This window comes from Helicoverpa armigera, chromosome 11 (genome assembly GCF_030705265.1).
Source record: "Helicoverpa armigera isolate CAAS_96S chromosome 11, ASM3070526v1, whole genome shotgun sequence".
NCBI classification, from domain to species: Eukaryota; Metazoa; Arthropoda; class Insecta; order Lepidoptera; family Noctuidae; genus Helicoverpa; species Helicoverpa armigera.
In genome coordinates, this window is record NC_087130.1 from 7,721,444 (window position 1) to 7,742,864 (window position 21,421).

At 37.6% G+C, this 21,421-nt stretch overlaps 1 protein-coding gene across 2 annotated transcripts in view; it reads left to right on the top strand.

The window, feature by feature from the left end:
* LOC110378061 (ataxin-1-like) overlaps nt 1–21,421 on the top strand; it is a 36,002-nt gene that overhangs the window by 10,615 nt on the left and 3,966 nt on the right. The window contains exons 1-3 of one of the 2 annotated variants that reach the window (XM_064036931.1): nt 19,750–20,184; nt 20,379–20,779; nt 20,945–21,178. In XM_064036931.1, the coding sequence (XP_063893001.1) occupies nt 20,387–20,779; nt 20,945–21,178 (627 nt within the window). In that variant the 5' untranslated portion in view covers nt 19,750–20,184; nt 20,379–20,386. Of the gene's footprint in view, nt 1–19,749; nt 20,185–20,378; nt 20,780–20,944; nt 21,179–21,421 lie in introns of those variants that run through there. The other variant, XM_021337145.3, reaches the window with a different exon arrangement.

Genomic DNA, 21,421 nt, shown 5'->3' on the forward strand with positions numbered 1-21,421 from the left:
ACATTAGAGAGTATGGTTTTCATGAGTGTAAATATGGCTAAAGATGTAGATTTGTTTTTTTGAAATCCGAACTGTTCTTCAGCAATAATTTTAAATTTACTGCAATAATCAATTAACCTCTTATGCATACATTTTTCGAAAACTTTCGATAAGATGGGTATAAGAGTTATTGGGCGATAATTATTAACATCAAATTTGTCCCCTTTTTTAAATATCGGTTTTATTATAGAGAGTTTTAATCTGTCGGGGAATATGCCCATTGAAAATGACATATTGATTAGGTACGTTAATATTTCACATAATTCATCACAGCAAGCTTTTATGATTTTAGTATTAATTTCATCGTAACCCTCTGAGTGAGTATTGTTTAAGGTCATTATTTCCAGCCGCACTTCACTGGGTAACATAGGTTTTAGGAACATCGAGTTTGGATGTCTACTTGGAATATGATGTTGTTTGTTCGTCGGTGCTTTTATCTGTGGTAAGTTGGTGTAGTGATCATTAAATACAGAGGCTATTTCGACGGGGTCCTTAATGTCTTTACCATTTGACTTTATCGTTTCTATGTTGTTTTAGAGGGTAATTTATTAATTTCGCTTTTAATAACTGACCAAGTTGCTATGCATTTATTATCGTGATTGTTGATATATTTTATATTTACGTTCTTTTTTGACAAACTTATACACTTTTTTAGTAGACCAGAGTAACTATTATATTTATTTCTATTACTAGTATTTTTATTTTTATAATACTGGTATCGTAGTTTGCGTTTAGTTTTGCAACTTTGTTTTAGTCCTCTGCTTATCCATTTTGTGTTTTATTATTATTATTCACCTTAACTCTCGTTTTCGGAAAGCAGAGATTATAAAGCAGGCAGAGCCAATCATGGAACTCATTAAATGCGGCATTTAGTTCAGTATTCAGATAAACATCGGACCATGACATGTTCTGCAAGTGAGCCTTAAATTTACGAACGTATTCTATATTAAAGTCTCTTTTGTAAATATAATATTTTTCAGAGTTTTGCGAGGCTGGTTTAATAGGAAAGGTTAACATTTGTGCAGTATCGTGATCAGACAGATGAAGAGGTAGGACAGTAGCATTTGCATTAGTAATATTGCTTAATATATGATCGATACAAGACAATTTTCGGGTTGGGACATTGATGTGGATTTTAAAGTTATAGTTATTTGCCAAATCTTGCAATTCATTTGTTACATTCCCTTTCTTAGTGTGTTGATATTAAAGTCGCCGGTTATCACAATGTTCGTTTTAGATTTGTATTTATTTGATATGTTATGCAAAGGTTACCTAATTTGATTAAGAATTGATGTGGATCAGATTGGGGTGTTCTGTATACACATATTATTATAATTTTGTTAGAACATATTAATTCTATACCGCAGACTTCGAATACATTTTGAGCAGCGTAGTTATTTAAAAATGTCAACTCTTTATAATTTAGTCCCTTTTTTACGAATATGCAAGTGCCACCTCTTTGCTTTTCTCTCGAATAATTAGAAACCATAGTGTAATTATGTATTTTAGCGTAGTGCTCATTTCCTTTTTTTATAAATGTTTCTGATAGGCAAATTACATCTGGATCATTATTTAATTTCTTTAATTCTTCTATTGTTATTTCTAATAATTCTTTTTTGGACAAGATACTCGCTATATTTTGGTGTAGTATTTTAAAGTTGTGTATATTTTCGTTATTTTTAGGCACGAAAAAACGATTGATTTTTATTCTTGTTTAAGACGGGGAAGTAATAGGGTATGGTCCCTTTTGAAGCCTTTACGTCGGTTTGCATATTTACGCAGCGTTCATCGTGACTACTTTCTTTTAAGCATGTAAAGTAATAAGGAATTGTCCCTTTCTTGGGCTCATTTACACTGGTGTTTGTATTGGAACTTGATTTGTTACGCACTAACCATTTCCGAATAGCGCTAGGGTTCAAGTATTTATCATTATAGTCACAACAATCAATAGCATAATTTATTGACTCACATATTTCGAAGTGCTTATTGCGCTTTTTGTTTAAGAAATAGCATTTTTCATATTTTTTACAAAGGTTTTCTATAGAGTAATTCAATTTATTTACATTTATATTTACATTATTTAAGACATTCAGTACAATCACACAGTTATTTTTAAACTTATCCAATATTATTTCTAACTGAGATAAGATTAGTGTCGGATTATGGTCGTTTTCCCCTACACATATAATTAATTTGTCATCAGATGAGAATTCGCTATTTCTACAGTTGACTAGAATTTCTCTGGTCGGAGCATTCGGTTTCGTTTCAGCGACGACTCTGTACCTCTCATACTGTGTGTTGGCACGCGAGCGTGATATGGCTGCTGCTAGTCCGACGCACCGCTGGGAGCCGTAGATAACTATCTTCTTTTCGTTAGTTGGTTTAAGCCACCTTGTAGAATTAGGCATAGTGTTCAGTCCCGTATTTTGTGTAGCTTTTAGAGACTCATTCTTATTTATGTGGTGACTATGCCGCATAAGTTCTTCAATGCGACCAGTGAGTTTTGAGATCTCTTGTTCTGCGACCTGTAGTTGTTGTTGTAGTGTGTCAATTTCCCGTTTCAACAATGTTATATTCCCGTAGTCATTATTGTTATAGGGACCGTCTGGAGTTGCTGAGGTTTGTGCAGTGGACATGTTGTTCTGTTGTGTAAGGGAACAGTTCAACTTCTGTTTGTTATGGCTTATGACAGATTCCAGTCTTTGGTTTTCTACAGTTAACTTTTTTATTTGTTCCCGTAGGTCACTGTTTTCTGATAGCAGATTTCCCAGTTTATTTTCTGTACTTTCAAGTTTAAGTGTAAGTTGAGTTATTGTGCACTTCATTTCTGAGGTAGATACTAGGTCAGTTATTGTTTTATCAACACTTCTAGATATCTTGGGGGTACTGTATGATTCATCAGAAGTCTCGCATTCTGTGAGTATGTGTGAGTCAAATAGCATAGTGCTGTGTTGTACTGGCGATTGGTGTAGCGTTTCATCATTTACATTTTCATTTATGTTGGCAGCTAGTTGTATCGGAGACACTGGTTTAATGAGTGGTTGCTTTTTCCGTAAGGTAATGTTAGACTGTACATTGTCGTCTGCATATTTCTTATTTTTTATACACAACTTACACCTCCATTTCTTTTTAGCTTCTGCGTCCTTAAGACGATATGTTGCTTCGGGATAGCCGTCGCAGTCTAACTCGTATCTATTATTGCAGGCAGAGCATAGAGCGGTATTTTTTACATAGACCATTTTTTTACATTTGTGACAAGGTACCAGTGGCGCCATCTTACGGACACTGTTGTTATTTTTTGTCAAATTTAAGGACATAGTAGTAATAATAACTTACAAATATTATTTGAAAAATGTTGCTCTTAACGAAAAGCGAATGCACGTAGCGGGATTTGAACTCACGGACATTCGTGGATTTGTTGAACGGCAAAAGTAGGTCTCCTTTGCACGGGGCTACCGGTACATATTATTCGATGTCGAATTTAGTGTATGCTTTCTGGTTATTAGATGTTTATACAAACAAACAATCCGTTATGGCAATTTAAATTCAAATCACTTTTTGGCGTCACTTTTTTTAAAAACTTTGTTGTTATTTTTTAAAATGTTAATGTTTTTGCACTAAACTTACTTTAATGTTTATAACGTTTATAGAATACGGTATTTTATGTTTTTACACTTTGTTTTCTTATGAATTTAGTTACTTTATGCACTGTTTTTCTAATTACACTCAGAGTTATTGTTTTTCTTAATTATTTACACTGTATCTTAATAAGCACTGTTTCACTATATTGTCTCGTATTAACTACTATATGTGTCACATACTAGTTAAGTTTCATACACTTTAATTCACTATTAATATTTTTAAAGATTTTTTATTACGGAGCACTTTTATTTTGCGTGAGGCCCAGCGCAGCGCCCTCTCGCGAATATGTTAATATGTTACTGCATTGCAGTTTTACATGCTGGCTGAAGAAACACACATGGATTCGTTTCATGCTCGTCACTTTATACAAATATTTATTTTTTATCTATACCTTTTTTTATTGATCTCACAGAGAGGAAGTTTAGGTTGCTGAAAAACTGCTTTAAATCTCAAAGTTTTCATGGAACTCTCATATTTCGGTATCAAAGAGCCAATTTATTAACTGACGGCTTCAGCTTCGACATTATTCGAACTTAACCTTCACGATTTCAGAGGCTTTCAAAAATATAGATACTGCGCCTACAAATCTAACAAGTTTCGCAATATTTTTTGCGATCTAAACTCTCAATCAACCTTTATCAATAAACCGCTGATATCTATAAGATATCGATTATAAATTTGCGTAAAACATTATCTTTTTCCCTGTTATTATTACTACAAATTTCATTATTGTTCTTGGAATACTGACACTGAATATGGTATTTTTGTACGTAATCTTATCACAATAGAAATAATATCTGATAAATGTGCCTGAATTTTAATTAAGACGAAAATACTTGGCTTATTTCAGTATTAAATACTATAGGTACCTACTTTACTAAGAAAACGTTGGTGTAATAAATTACTTATTGTTGATTGTTGTAGATTAAAAAATATCGAAAGGCAATGTTTCCTTATTTATGTTATCATGAAATATTTTTATATCGCATACCTATACTATCTTCATGTAAATCTTAAAAGTGTTCTGACGTGCTATGTAGTCTTCTGACGTTAGTAACTTATCAAAGATCATGTTTTGCACTTAAATGACAACTTTAGGGAAGTATACACATTGATTATGTATCAATACATTGATCAATCCTTCAAGAGTACTGCGGCCGAAGACAGGACAGTTGAACCCACGTCTTATTCTTCGCAAAATCCCTATATGATAAAGGTATATAAGCCTTGTTGCTACCTCACGGTAAACAAGTCTAGCTTGAAATATAAACACTAGATATATAAGTTGGAAGTTAACAAGAAAGGAGATACCCCATCGGTTCTCATTTATGGAAAGCTGGTAACTGTAATGAACAGTATATTAGACAAGACACATGCAATCATGTGTATCCATATTATGCAAGGTAAATGAGTTTCTAACGATACGTTACGACACCGCCGTAATGGATTCAACTTCGACCTTAGAAAGGCATTTTGCATAACGAGTTAACTTCAAGTAAAAAACGCAGTCTTCATGATTAAACACGTGCACTGTCTTATCTGGGATTTAAATGTCACTCACGTTTTAATGCACCAGTGTGCATGCATAAGTATTATCGAAAACTGCATCGGTTCACTCAATGTTGTTTATTTATGTTTTCTATCACATAAATATTTATGAGTTACTTTACATTTGAGGATCAAAGTAAGTTTATGTTGTTGTTATGTTGATTTCTGCTGCAATAGTCCAAACCTTTACGAGAACTTATTTCCTAGAGAATAATATTTTAGGTTATCATGAGAGGATTCAATTACTTGATCAAGCAGAGGTTGAAAGACATGGTAGAGTAGATATGGTTTCGCTTCTAAGAACAATGAGATCAAGTTATAAAGTGTAAAAATAAACATATTTTCATTCAGCCCGTAGCCTCAACATCTTCGGTTTCTTGTATAATCACAAACTTTCAATACGTAATTTATCGTCTGAGAAAAAATGTGAATACCTTTATTATCGTTATCGATTATGACATCAATTTACATAAATGCCTATACCTGCATTATTTATCACTGATATCAATGATGGTTCTGATAACCTCAGTGTAAATTTCCGCGATATGTATACTTTTATCGATTTTTCAGCAGATATAAATAGTATTCTCGTATTACATGCGTGCGATACGATACTGCTGAAGCCTATTAGCCGTCGGCTGGAGAATGTTACGACGTACACTATTCTAACTTGTTGCTTGTCGTCCTTCGTAGACAGTTCGATTTATTACAGCAACATAAGATGTTGTTTGAATTCCAATCTCTATCTTCAAATTAACTAATTTTAGGATGTTTTTTTTGTCGCTGCTTAGCTATTCATAATAACCTGTCTTGAATTCCATGAATTGCTTGATAAGTAAATAACACACTTGTAGTGCTGGCTGCTTTACATTGCAAAACCATCTGAATGATCAATTAATTCTCGGAATGTGTGGGTTTGAAATCGGCTTGTCTTGTATAAGATGTGGTAGGCTTGTAGTGTGTGTATATAATATAGTGTGGTGTGCATATGAGGCTGTGTTCACGGTTAGTTAGGCGGCGGGCTGGAGCGCGATGTGGCCGGTGCGATAGGCAGCGGCGGCCTTGCGGCGGCCGCGCCAGCCTCGCACGTGTACGTGTGAGCGTGACGTCAGCCGCACGCACCGCAACACACGTTCAAGTTCAATGTTGCCTATTAATTTTACCGTGCCTTACCACCAACCAGCACTGGCAATAATATCCAAATGTAATAGAGCGCTCGACAAGGACGATACGTCTAATAACGCTATTGATAAAAACCTTGCCTCTGACTGGCCGTTTAGAAAGGTGAAAACTAACTCGCACCACGCATATTTAGTACGCTGTGAATCGTTCGTTTCCTGAGCTGGCTTTCGATGTGTTTACACAACATATTTACGCTCTCGAATCTCAGTATTGCCGATTCTGACTAACGTTTTGAAAACAGCGAGTTGCATCTTCCTCGGTCCATTGACAGAGGGTTCTTCCTCGAAGAACGCGTGCGCATGTATCAACAAGCACATAGCAGTGGTCGCTGGCGTTTCGTGGCGTGTGCCTCCATTGTGACGTCAGCACACATCCGCGTGCGACGCTCTCACTTCCAAATATTTATTATTTACTCTTCCAACTGGCAACGCACCTTGTTTCTACGCCGACCTCGGCCGACAGACCGTTCTGTTGATAATTTGAATTAAAAACTTCTTATTGGTTAATTGATTCTATTTGTAGAGCATCTAAAAAGTGATAAAGGTAGTATTTCTTGTTTATTGGGTGATTCTTCATCCGTGTTACTTGTCAATGCTATCGCTAGTTAATCGTTTTACAAGTACCATCGTAACTAAATCGCTCGTTTCGTTTTTTGTCAGCGAGGTACGATTATGGTCAATTAGTCTGAACACGAAGCGATATCAGCTCGTCCTAGTGCACAGAGGCCGGTGTGTGAGCAGTTTATGTCTGTTTTTCTTGCTAAGTCAATGTGTGTGTACCTACGTGACCGGCACGATATCGGCACAAGTTTATCGCTGATTATGTCTACCTACTTATTTAATTACGAAATATCTATTAATCGCACTCGGTCAAGTGGAAATATAAGCGGCATTTCCGTTTATAATAAATCTCAAACAATATCTAGCTAATAACTTATTTCACAAGGAAACTAAATAAAAAGGAAAAACTGATCCATCTCTACAAGGTAACTGTGACAGTGATATAGGCGGACGGCTTATTACAAAAAGACCTAGAGAATAGATTAAAATGAACAATGCTGCTATTCATCATGGGATTCACAGAACTTGAAACACTTATTAATAAGAAGACTGTTCAAGTGCGCAGCCTTCAATCACAGAAGAGATTATAGTTCGTAACACTGCAATAGCTAGGCCATCGCTATACAGACAAAAACAAAACGTGGCCGGCTGTAAAAAGCGGTGGATTGTCGTCAAAGATCCCTGGCGGGTCAAATGATCTTAACACGGGTCACTCGATAGAGCTCAGTTGGCAACAACAGCTGTTACAGGCATTATCTTATCAGCCCAATGCCGGTTAAACAAACAACCAAGTGATATTAAGCTCTGGCCGAATTCACTCGAATTAACCCGGGAAGTGCACAAACACACTGATAACAAGGTAATATTCACTGGATAGTCCACTGTTTGTTTTTCAATCAACTTTGAGTACCTTGATACAGTAAATGGGAAGATATCGAAACAACAAATCAGAAGTTTATTAGTTATATAACGCGACAAGGGGCAGGGACCTTTTCAGTTTGGAATTTTCCAGAATAAACACTGAATTAATAAGATGTTTACATTATTGTAGTGTCATATTTTTGTATCATGTTGCCTACATAAGACCATACACGTGCCTCCAAGAGATCTATTTTAATAAAACCGAACTTATAAACATTGATAACAATATTTGTTTTCAGTGCAGATAAATTGGAAATTGTTAAAAAAACAGCGTGATAACACGTTTCTGTATATACTGTATAAACTTCTTTTTAAAAATAAATATGTTAAGTAGATAAGATCATGTTTAAAAAATACGGAATCAATCAAAGTTGTAGTATTTATCATTTAACCTTGGTTTGTCTTTGAGCTGAATTATTGAAAGCTTACTCCGATATTTTTGAGATGCGCATGACCTCGTTCTATGCAAATGTGTTATTATAAGGAATGTCGCTCTATGGTTAAGTAACGATATGGTAACCAATAAACAAATGAGAAATAACGCGAAATAACCTCTCACACTTCACTGCCGATCTGAGTAACGTAGCAATTAAGATACCTTCTCGAAATTTCTCCGAAGTCCTATCGGGGCGTAGAAGTTGAAAGTCCATTTAAGACACGTGTGTAAACAGTTTGGTACCTATTCGATTTTTGTGTTACCATGTAAACCTGATTCAAGTGAGCATTTTGCAAGCTCAATTAAAACCACAAAATGCACAACAGCATAATAATAAACTATTACGTAATGCGGTATCCGATGAATAGGCTTACTCATAAGTTCCGTTTGCTAATCACAAATGGCAACTATGTTTGGTACGTATACAAAGACTTTTATGGCGACAAGGCCATTATAAATTGAATTTGGCATTTGATAATCACGTCGGTTTGTGTCGCTGCGGGTGCCGGAGTGGCGGCCGATCAATGGTAGTGGCGCGGCCGCAGTCACCGCTGCTTAGCATACAATCGATGGTAATTCCTCCTGGCAGGTTAGTCACGCGGCCACTAAGATCTGCTCTTTATATTCAAGGGACGACGGCGTTAGCCTACGCGTGTAACAATCACGAATGGAATCTAAATAGAGAAGCAATAACTGTTCACACGAGGTCAGCATCGATATGTTTGCAAATATATTGCGAAATAGGACACGCAAACAGTTTATAAGGCGAGTCATTTATCAACTTACTTTCTACTGTTTAGAACTTGCGACCAACGATTCATGAGAATATTTATAGATGTATTAGGTGTATAATACTTGAATATTTGTGTAGCAAATATAAAACAAAGCTTTTAATTAACAACAATCTGAGTGACAGATAACTGTGTGACCTTTGAAGAATTGACAATAATTGTTATTAACAAGACTGTGTGTTTACATAGACCGGTGTAGGTTACTATATCTATCGGTCTCCTAGATACAGACATGTAGACAGAACAGCGATTGTTTACTGACGCGTGAGGAATGAACGGGGGAGCTTGGTGTCCCCGGCAGCCGGCCAGGGAAAGCACTTGGCATTTTGGCACAAACAGCGTCTATTGAGCATTGACGCGACGCTTTGATTGATGCCCGCTATTCTCGGATAAGCGTGCTTATTATCCGAAAGTGTTTGGCAGCCGGACACGATATTCGCGACATTGTGAAGAGGACTCACGCTTTTAATTAACGAATGTTATTTACTGCACGTTCAGTTTACATTGGGCTGTTCAATTTATTGTGTTCTTTTTTTCAAGTCCCTTTTGTAACTAAGTTAGTGTTACGTACGTATACCTAATCTGAATACATTTGTCATCTTATCTGACATAGGGTTCGGTATGAGGTATGGTATTACATAAGAGCATTTATCGCACAGTTTTCGGATAGTACTAAGTGTACACTATACAGTTTTCAGTTTAGGATAACAATCCAAGTATACCTCTGAAGTATAATTTTCCCGTAAATAAGGTACTAAGGAAACTTGCAGTAGATATTTTCCAGATTAAATGAGTTTTTGTCTAGGGATATAAATAATAAGCCTTCATTAATCATGAGTGGAACATTGTTACCTATTTAGAGCATATTATCGTTACATGGTGTTTTTGAATTTAATGACCATATCATTAAAGCATATCTATAAACACTCATTAAATGGACGAAAGAGGAAAACGTTTGTTTATTAGGCATTAGCTTAAACGGCTTATCCAGAAATAAAATGGATTATTCGTTTAATTTCCTTTAAACTTGGCCCCAATTAACCTATAGGGATACATTTAGTATTAAATACCATGATAATGAAGCTGAACTATTAATCATACATTCACAATCTGAATCGAAGCAATGTCAAGAGAAAAACAAGCATATTATTATTTTATATGCTTAGGAACTAACCTCTGTCTATATTATTTTTCTGGTATCCACAGAATATGATACCTAGCTACGTATCAAATATTTGATTAAATATTCAATGGGTGTTCTGATAAATCAATGCCTGATAGATAACTATCTTTTAATGAATAACCTGAATATGTTAAACTAATATCAGAAATTAAATAAGCAAAGTATCGCAAGGCCATCCGGTTTAAGTTGTATTCAAGCTCAATTAAAAGTATTTATACATATTTTCTGAAGCTCCATAATATTATATCAGGTTTATTTTATAACATGTCCACGCAACATTATTACAGGTTGTTAGAAGACTTGAGACTATGAACTCAGCAATTTTGATATTTATTAATTTATATTAAGAAAGTTGAGACGTGCCACTCCTGAAAGTGGTTCGTAGAGTTCTGCTCTTCTAGAGAAATACAATTGTAAGTCCGGCAGCATGTAGGTATGCATGGAAGTTCCGTAAACCGTCCGAGACGGGAGCGCGCCGATTGCGTCAGTCGCACCCGATGATTGATTATACCAGATTTTAACGCCGAATAACTCTCAAATAAATCAGCTTTATTTTAATCGATCAGCATTTCGTGGCCTTCACATTGCCCCCTAACGAGTCTATTCCAAATGAGTTAGCGGCTCACGGCTCCAACAACACTCAGCTATGTGGACGACCTTTACAATTTTATTACTTCAAAATCGTTGAATACCAGATAAGATAGTGTTCGTTCATGAAACGCGTGACTTGATGTTATATAATTAGATATAACATTTCACTATTTGCGAAATCGGATATTTTATCATTCACAAACAATTTATATTAATTAATTAATTATCGCTTTATTCCGTAAAGTTGATGTAGTAATATTTTCATAATAATATCGGTATTAAGGTTTTGCCTTAAATATTTGAGTGGACAGCGAAAGCAAAAGCCACGTCGCCAACTCAGAAATTCATTCTCTGAATGTTGAGTGTTCATAATTTATCAAGATATTGATCAATACATAACTGTTAGTTTGAAAATCTCCTTTATTCTGGTGAGAATTGCGCATGCTTACCTGTAGTTTGTCTGATTATTATTTTTGTTTTGTTTCTCATTTCACACGTCAGTATCGGCGCTAAAGTGGCTCTACAAGTATTTTTACTTTTGTCATAACACGTAAAAGCTATTCTGAGTGGCGATGTCGGTAGGCTCTGAACCGTACATTTTTACGGTTCAACTACTTTATTTTCGCCGTTATGAAGGATCAATGGAAATTTTGAGTCAGGGGAGCATTTACTGTGGTGCCAGTATTGATGTCACGCTCTGCCGCTCGGGATCCTTACCGAATATAGCAGCCAATCGCAAAACTTATGAAATAATTCACTGATCTAAATGATATAAAGATTATTCATTGCATTTAATACACGGACATTATGCAAGCATCGCTAAAAATGTTTAACCAACATTTTTTATCCGAGCCGTTGCAAATAATGTGAGAATGATTCAACATTTTAGAGCTGTGCACCGCTTATGAAAGTACCACGTTCACAAATAAAACCAAATACTGCAGTTGCGAACTGGGTTTGTTAAAGCCATCCAATATAAAAGGCAAAGGCGGAGAAGAGGGATTAAAATTAGAAGTGACCCGGATTTCACGTCTGTTCCGTGTATCTATCTAATGCAACCTAAAATAAAGTCCATTTAGCGACGGCGGGGCGTAGGTGGAGCTGACAACCGTGTAACATCCGCACAATTTTAACAATGTTTTGTTTATCCACTGAATACCACGAATACAGATCCCACTCTAATGCATATTTTCGTGATCATAAATAGATATCTATTTTACTGATGTAACATGAATTTAGCTAACTCCCCATTTACGTCGACTTATCATTTAGTCTGATTCAGATATTACGAAACAACGTTCCTTGTTAGCTATCTCCTAATATGTAGGTACCTAATTAAGGTCTGTCTGTACACTTGTAATCCCTCAGTAGAGGTCAAAGAGTTTATTATAAAATATTAATAAGGTAAAGATTATTCATTTAAGTTTTCAGTGTAGGTTTAATGTTGTAATCCTTGACATTTGCGTTTTAGTTAGTGTTCTATTTATTTATGCTCATAAATAAAAAGGAATAAGAGTTCAATGTAACCTTATAGTTTGTCAGGTAGTCATATTAGATAAAAAATAAGTACATGAACATACATGTAAATATAGGAACTCGATAACGCGACACACGTTTATAAAGCAAATGAGATATATTTTTATTGAATAAAAAAAAGTTAAATATCATGCAAAATTAAAATCCGGCTAAAGTCCGTGGGCGACATAGCGAACCAATCGCACGACAGGTCATGCCAATATATTCCAATGATCTCTTATTTAGCAGAAAATTCACTTCTATACAGAGCAAACCAATATTGATTTCTGTATTCAAATAAACTTAGTCAATAAGTTCGAGCGTATTCGTTCAGAAACTGTTAATGGATCAAGAGGAGTACATTGACCACATCATTATTTAAATATCTGCCATGTACACATCACATGATACATTCAAGCATTAGCCTATTTTTTGTGTTAATGCTATTCTTGATTACTCAGCTGTAGCCACATATTATGTACGTACATCACATAATAATTGTTAATCCATTGATGAGTTCTGTAATGGCCGACACTGTAATGCACCAGATCGTAAAAAAATGTAACAACCGACATCGGCCATTGAACTCGCTAATTAATGTTAATGCTGCAGCAATTTGCTTCGATTTTTACGCGAAATAGTTTCTTTGAATTACAAATGAACCATAAAGATTTTCGTCACCAGTCACTTTCATTCTAGAACCTGAACAAACGACACTTGCAAGACTTCAGAGATTAAATTCCGTTTGGCTCAAGAGCAAGCCAAATATTTTTGATCCCAAGTAAACAGATTGTTGGGGTGCCTACATTATAAACAGATCATCGACATTTCGGGCACATAATGTATAATTGAGATTGCTTCTACAAATACAAATTAATCAGCGCTAGTTTTTATACAATTCGCTTGGCACATTGATGGCGCCTGTGCACACAGGTGGCGCACACATTAACACCACTTTGCGGCTGTGTTGCCGCGTGGGCGACGGTGGCCGCAACTTAACAATAATGGCCATTTACAGGGCTACTATAAGTTCAACTTCTTCAATTTCCGTGTTTATGTAGCAAAGGATATCATGGCGAATATTTTTGTCATTTTATGCAGACAATAACAACCGCAACCGCAAAAATCCTGACATTAACAACCGATCAAATAATTCTGTCACGAACTAAAATAGAAACAGTGCTATAATCGTATTTTAAGAATATTACTTCCACCGCATAATAAAGGTTATTTACGTTTTTACACACGATTTATCTGGCAACCCTGACGTGTATGTAAATAGAAGTCTGTCGGAGTAACGTCGCGAGTCGCGAGTGTAGGCGGGGTTGTTTGCCTCGGCTCTCCTATTGCGTGATACACTCAATAAAACTGTTGTTGGACTCCAAATTGGTCGTTTAAACGAATACACCGCCTCCTTGTAAGTTCGACGCAAACCGTGGCCATCGAGCCGGCAATTACGCGGGATCATTTAGTTAACCACCTCGCCGTTATTAAAACTTAGCGATCTCATTCACCACCGATCGTGTTTACTCATGATTGCTCTTTTAAATACAAATGGCTTCTTGTTCTGAACCAGTCGCGAAAAGTAACATAAATACACATGATATTCTATATTGAAATTGACCTGAAGTTTTTGCCTCAATTTGGTTGTACCCTAAAGTACATACAGGGGCGATACTGTAAAATGAAACTCGAAATAACTGTCCTTAACACACCGGAGCCGGTTTCTCGATACGAATCAAAATGCAAGTTAATATTATAATTAGCAATACTGCAATGCAATTAACACGTCAGTTGCCTTTTTACCGCAAACAAGTAAGCTAAGTAATATTGTGGAAACTCGGCTTTACGTAATAACTGGCGTCGCGTGACTAGCGCGGTTCATTCAGCCTCGCTAGTATCGCAACAAAACCTTAACATCACGTACACATTTATAAATTGTTCCTCTTTAACGCCTCACTACCGAACGAACTCCACATCACCCTCCGATTTGTCTGAAAGCTTGCGAATGAACTTCACGAAACAGCACAATAACTCTTGACAAAGATTATCAATTTTGGATAAGAAGCAATGGACTTTTACGATGCATTCAGTTGATTTTACTCAAGAATGCCATTGAATTTGAGTGAAACGCGTCCTTTTGTAAGTTGAAAATAATAGCGTTCATGAAAAATCTGAAATTCCTGGCTCATCTCAGAAGTATCATCAGGCATACGAGTGTAAAATATGTATAGTATACATCTTCAGTAATGAAATCTTCCGACTCAGTACGTACTCACTTTTTATATCACTTTGCACATGCAAATGTGGTGGTGAGTGATCTCAGTTAATGTGCTTTTTCAAGAGTTAAACATAAACGTCGAAATGTAAATATTTAAGTCTTTGCTCGCTACAACATTGTAAAAGAAATTCTGATATACGAGTATACATTTATATTGTGTGCATAAAATCTAAAGTTGATGCAACGTAGTCTACAGCGTAACAGAATAAAAGAACTCTGACTCGATGTAATAGCCACTTTATTTTATGCATAAGATAGATACGGTTTAAAGCGTGAAATCATTCAAAGATCTCACGAAATTGGAATCGAAACTCGACTAGCAACCGGTCTGACTTAATTTAGGTATATTTAATTTACAATAGGCACATTGACGTCAATCATGTTTGTTGCGTGTTTGCCTAAACTAATGGATGCTAATACTGTACATAATTCTCAATGTGTTAGGTACCCGAACTACCTAACTAACCACTGATAAAGATGATATCCGTCACTCACAAGAGAGTGTAAACATCAAATTATAATTTTGATCGTCAATAAACACACACATGTAAGTACAGCAGTGCGTGCAATTGCACCACATTTAAATTATTCAAACAGAGCAATCAGTAAGATTATCAGTACTACCGATAATGGATAATAACTAAATTATACTAATCATATTTAGAGGCTTAAATTCCAGTGCAATACTGATAAAAAACGCCTCAATCATTTAAATAATCTGAATTGTGCTTCCTTTTATCTGACTCAACCCGAGTTAAATAATTTAAATCTGTAACGTAATCACAAATTATCCTAGTTGGACGACAGTAGAGTTCCACCCATTCGTCTCAAAAGGTCACAATCTAAGTATACACTGGAGTATTCCTAATAATTGAGTTAACCTTGCGGTACTACAAATGCTACGCCGGGATTGGATGCTGACAGATTGTCGTAAAACATTTCATCTCTTTGCTGAATACATTCTGTTGGCTATGGTCAGTACGTGGAGAAGTGACTTTGCATTTCGTACCGGGACCCCTCCGTAACTTAAGCTAGACGTTGATCATAGCTATGGTTATCAGAATAAATTAACTGTCTATGGGTCGTCAGATGCTGTACAGATAGATATTATGATGTTTCAATATGTAGTCAGACATTTTTACCTGAAGAATAAATATGTTAATCTTGGATGTTTTTCCTTACATTGACCGGGCTAACATATTTACGTTGTAGGTAAAGTTTACTCGACTAATGAACAATCGGCCCTTACAGGTACTGATTGCAATTCAACAATCTGTCTGAACAATACGTAGACTCGATATAATTGAGTGTTTATTCTTGAGTTCACACAACGTGAAGTAATGCTTATCGTACGTACATATGTACGTAATTACCGATTACATGTAACGTTTGCATGTCGACTCGCTATATTGGTTAGGGTTGCCTACTTTTCTATTCAAGGGTAATAGGGCTGCCAAACACTCGTAGACATGTTTCATAAATTAATAGCTAAAAAAGTAGACGCTACTTTAAATTGTTTGATATAAAACAATATTTTTATGAGGATAATTAGGTTGGTTTGAGTTAAACATTATAAACTTCGTTCAAAAGCAGAATTATCTTGTTAGTTGTCTGGGACAAAAGCTTTATTATGTAGGAATAATTTAGAAATAACAGAATATTATTTAGAGCTTTTGAGGGTCGTTGCGTAAGAGAAATATATCTGACAGCCCTAGACATAATGTCTGCGACAGCTGGGCGAAACAGGTGCGCTTCATATCATATTATAGCATTCCCACCGATTGGACACTGCTCCCGGACAATTAATTTAATTACTAACGCAAACACGTCTGTGTTGACACACACAATATCATCAAAAACTGATAGAACCACATAATGTCTATGATTTGTGAATACTGTCTGACTATTTCAATCTATTTATGCAGGTGTATCTGCATATTTTACACTATATTTACAGAACGATTACTATTAGGTGTTGCAAATAGGCTGCCTATTATAATTTAGTTATACGAAGTTGTTTTTCATAAATAAATGTTTTCCTAACCTATAGGTTGTACAATGTTCATTGCAAACTTATTCAGGAGTTGATACAGCTTCTATTCAATTCTTAAAAGGAAAAACAAATGTCTGTTTATTTTCCTAATCATTTCGTTTTAGTATTGTCTAGCTAAAGTTTTGGATGAACTTACTTTACGTAAACAGATGTTTGATAAACATCCCAGCAAGTCGAATCAAGCGTAAAGTCAAAATAATCCGACCATTTGTAAGTTTCAGCAGGGCGGCGTGCGTGACGGTGGGTGAAGGGGAAGGGGAGCGCTAGAGGGGTGAGGGGGTCGCGCACTGGGACGGGGCGGGGTGGCGGGGGGTGCGGCGGGCGCTGTAAGACGCGGCGTGAATGGCGGCGGCAAGGTCAGGGGCGTCGGAAGTGGGTTACGGGCGGCGCCCTATCGACCGCCCGCCGCCGCCCGCCCTGCCACCAGCCACCCGCCACGCCGCCTAATAACACCATACTGTTATTATGCTACTTTATAAACGATACTCGTAACTTTTCACGTATCTAAAAATGTTTGTATGAATCTCAGAGTGATTTGCTACTGTTTTTCTTGTTTGCTGTAGCAGATGTGGCTCTATTACCTCATATAAATCTCACTAATTTTCTTAATTTTATAACATACAAAACATAGGGTAAACCAGATTATAGAATGCTGTCGTGCCTGTCGGACAAACAAAAGTGGCAAATAGAGCGCGTTTGCGCTCCATTTGTGATCGTTTAAATAGAAAAAAGTAAATAAACGGTTGTCAAATATTTTAACAAATAATAATTAGTTGAGCGTTACGGCGGCCATGTTGAGCGCGTGATGTAAGCGCTTCCGTCGAGCAGCGACGAGCGAATTTGGCTCGCCATTCATACGAGGTTTTTTACCGAGCGGCCGGCGAACTCGCGGCCTTGCTGCCTGCGCCTACGCCGATACGATCACAACCGACAGACGGCCTGCACAAACTCACTAAATTAGAACGTTCTTAATATATTTACACTAGCATTTCATTATAACCCAATGATCAAACGTATTTTACGCATTTCAGACTCTGTTCATATTTAGAGGCCATGGACTTATCAAACATACTGTGATTAAACATTCACTCGTCTATTCAAAGAGGAGAGAACAAATCTCGTTTTATTTCAAAGTGTATTAATGATATGTATAATTTTGACAGAGTGACCTTATGTTGTTTAGCATTCAAAACGGTCGTGATAAATTATGTAATTTGTGCTCTGTATTATTGGTGTTCCGATCAATCTAGTTTTTAGAGGCAACTTTCCGTTAAAAAGAATAAAAATAGTAGTGTGTTGTCAGCTATCGATTCAGGTTGCAGTGTTGCGCATCGTGCCGACACTCAACCGTGGCTGAGAGCTAGCTAATTGACTTGAATTTTTAAAGCCTTAGTCACGACACTCCATCTCTCATTGTTTTTGTGAGTCACAGCCGCAAACAATGTATGCGATCTTGTTTCCTTATTCGCGAAATTTTACTTTATTCACAAACAACATTTCTGTGTGGGTGTATGCATAAAAATCTTCACGCTTTAGTGTATTACGTAAGAAATATTAACTATGTTCGTAATTTTACACACATAGCATACGTTATGCAGTTGGCTGATTGTACGGAGAATGGGTTACGAAGTAAGCTTAATGTATTCATGTATTGATTCTTGATATTCCATGAAACCAGATAAGGAAAATGATGTTGCCGATACCTATCTGCGATGTTTCTTTAAGATAAGTTTTTGCCATCACGGCACTTTATAAATAACGTTTTCCTGAGGTTTTCTTCAGGCTGGCTGAAATAATTTCACACTACAGCAAGGTCACGAAAGGTTCGTGACTAAGTCTAGAAAACCTAGTGTTGTGTAATATTTCGATAGCTATCGAGTTTCACGTCTTTAACGTCTTTTATCGGGAATTACGTAATGTTTCTGACATTACTAGATCAAATATAAGATTCTACTACATTATAGCCAGTCATAGCAGGTATCTTAAATACTTTCAGGATATAAAGTATTCCGTCCAAATTGTAACCTCCCTGTTCAGAGAACATGCACTCACCCAAACTGTTGTCTTAAAGCTTATTGGCAGTAAGACCCGTGGCACATTTGTGAACTTTAGTTTTGTACATGCCACCCAAATACTTTATTTTACAGCGATATGCACAATAGCACACCACCACGTTCCTCGCTAACAAGTTTTTGTCCACTACATACATACAACTTCGTCAGTCATCCCCTGCGTGAGGTGTGCTAACTGGAAAAGAGCTTATTGTTTGCGCAGGTGCGTCGGCGCATTCTTTGTTCATCAAATTATCGCCAGCAGCACTAACACGCACAGGAATGCTGACGACCCTCTCAGCTTAAACTCATCTTCCAAGTATTATTGGACATCGTACTTCACTATTATATTTAGCTTTCATCACTATATTTCTTATGACTCTCTACGCAACGTACCGCAATAACAATACATTATAGCAGACAGTCAAATGTTTATCTTTGCTTGTATTTATAAGATTTACGACACGAACATCGACAAATTATATTAACGTTAACGTAACGTATATTTAACATTACGAAACAAATAGCCGCAGAGTAAAAAAATCAAACAAAGTAGAAAAATATTTACTCGCGTACACGTGTTTCATGTAATAGTGATAAGTACTCAAACAGCCGAGAAACCGTTGTATTGGCTTCAGATAACCTTGTGTTAACGTATGGCTGCTTAAAATTAGAAATAATTTATCTACATTGCGGTATTGGGGCTTTTCGTAGCCGTCAAGAGACCTACTTATCTCACTCGGTAAAGCGTTCTTACAAAGAGGAGCTGCTCTGTGTGATCTCGAAGTAATTGTTACACATGAAGGTTCGATATCTTTTAGACTCAAATAGTTATTGATTTATTTTCAGGTTAATTAGCGACTGATCTCACTCTCACATTCACTTAGTCACTAGATACTTACAGACAGACAATACTTTGTCAGCACTCACATCATAAGTTGCGTGGTTCTCAGACAGTTGTAATAATATGTTAGCGTAATGTGCAAGTTAGTAGTAGGTATGAAGCAACAATAATAATTTATCATGAGTGGCGTTTATTCCACGCCAGTCCAGTTGGAGCAGCTCGCCCGGATAACGCGTAGTGGCGACGATAAAGCAACAAAGATCGTTTTATGTGTATGGTAGACCGTACCCTAAAAATAGAACAAAAGCCGTGTTTATACGACAGACTACTCCACGTCATGTGGCGTGCACACTGAATTACTAACTTTTATGTACGTGAATAAAATCTATTTATAATGTTGACGTCGGCCGCTCCACATTCTTATCTTGTCGCGATACTAAACACTCGATCTAACGCAGATGCTGGACTTAACTACTCACTCGCGAAGACAGGCTTCTTGCTGTGATCTAGTTTGTAACTAATCAGTGTTTTAATGTGTTTCTACTAGGTAATATGCGTTCCATTCTATGGTTTGTGTACGCTCCATGAGTAACACAACACTACCAGTAATAGATGTTGACATGTGAATGATATACAATTTGAGCGCTATCTATTTTCATCTTGTGCCAATTTCGTCTCATTAATGCTTGCAAGATATATTTGTATTAAACCATAACTAATAGAGATGTGTTTTGTTTGCAGCCCGTCCGATGATCTCAGCGAGTCTCCCCAGCGAGGCGCTGGCCCAGCTGGGGCAGCTCGGGCAGCTGAACCTGTACCCGCCGCCGCAGGCCGGCATGACGCCCGAGTTCCTGGCGCCGCCGCCGCGGCCGTACGCGCGGTACGCGCCGCGCCGGCCGCGCGACGCCATGCCCGCGCCGCCCGCGCCCTCCGCGCCCTTCCCCTCCGTGCCCGGCGCCTACGCGCCCTTCCTGCCGCACCCCGCGTCCTACGCCTCCTACCTGTACCGCACGCGGGCGCCGCCGCAGCCGCCGTCCAACTACCCGCTGCGCCCGCGCGCCACCTCCGGCTTCGTGCCGCCCGCGCCCGCGCCGCACTCGCCGCCCGTCTCCGCGCCTGCGCCTCTACCACCACCCAGAGAGGTACATACATTTTCATATCTTTAAAAAAAATAGTGCATGTAAGATCTAAAGAAAAAGCGGATGTCATAAAGCCAAAAGCACTAGGCACCATTATCTTCGAGAACTAACTGCTACTAAGTAATAGCCACTAAGCAAAATACTCATATAGTGTTTCCGTGATTCCAGGAAGCTCCTACGTCACCAGAGCGAGGAGCGCCGGCGCCGTACTTCTGCCGCGGCGCGCTGATCCGGCTGGAGGACGGGTCGCTGCGGCGCGTGGAGGAGATGCGCACGGAGGACTTCGTGATGAGCGCCGAGCGCAGCGGCGACCTCGCGCTCACGCAGTGCACGCTGCTGCGCCTCGACGAGCGCGGCGACCGCCTCGCGCTCACGCTCACCTACGACAGGAACCGCTCACAGGTAATAACTAATACTCTCCTCGAAAACCGGGCATTTACTTCTGCGTATGAACGCAGAAGTTCATAATACCTGAAAACATCAATTAAATGTCTACGGGTGAGCGGTAGTGAGGCTAGGTATCTGGCAACTTTAGTAGACCAATTATCGTTTTTCAATTCATGAGCCAACGAGTGTTGTGCCAAATTCGATACTGTACCTAATTACGACAGACGGGTCTAATATATTAGCTGTCTAAAGAAGCAG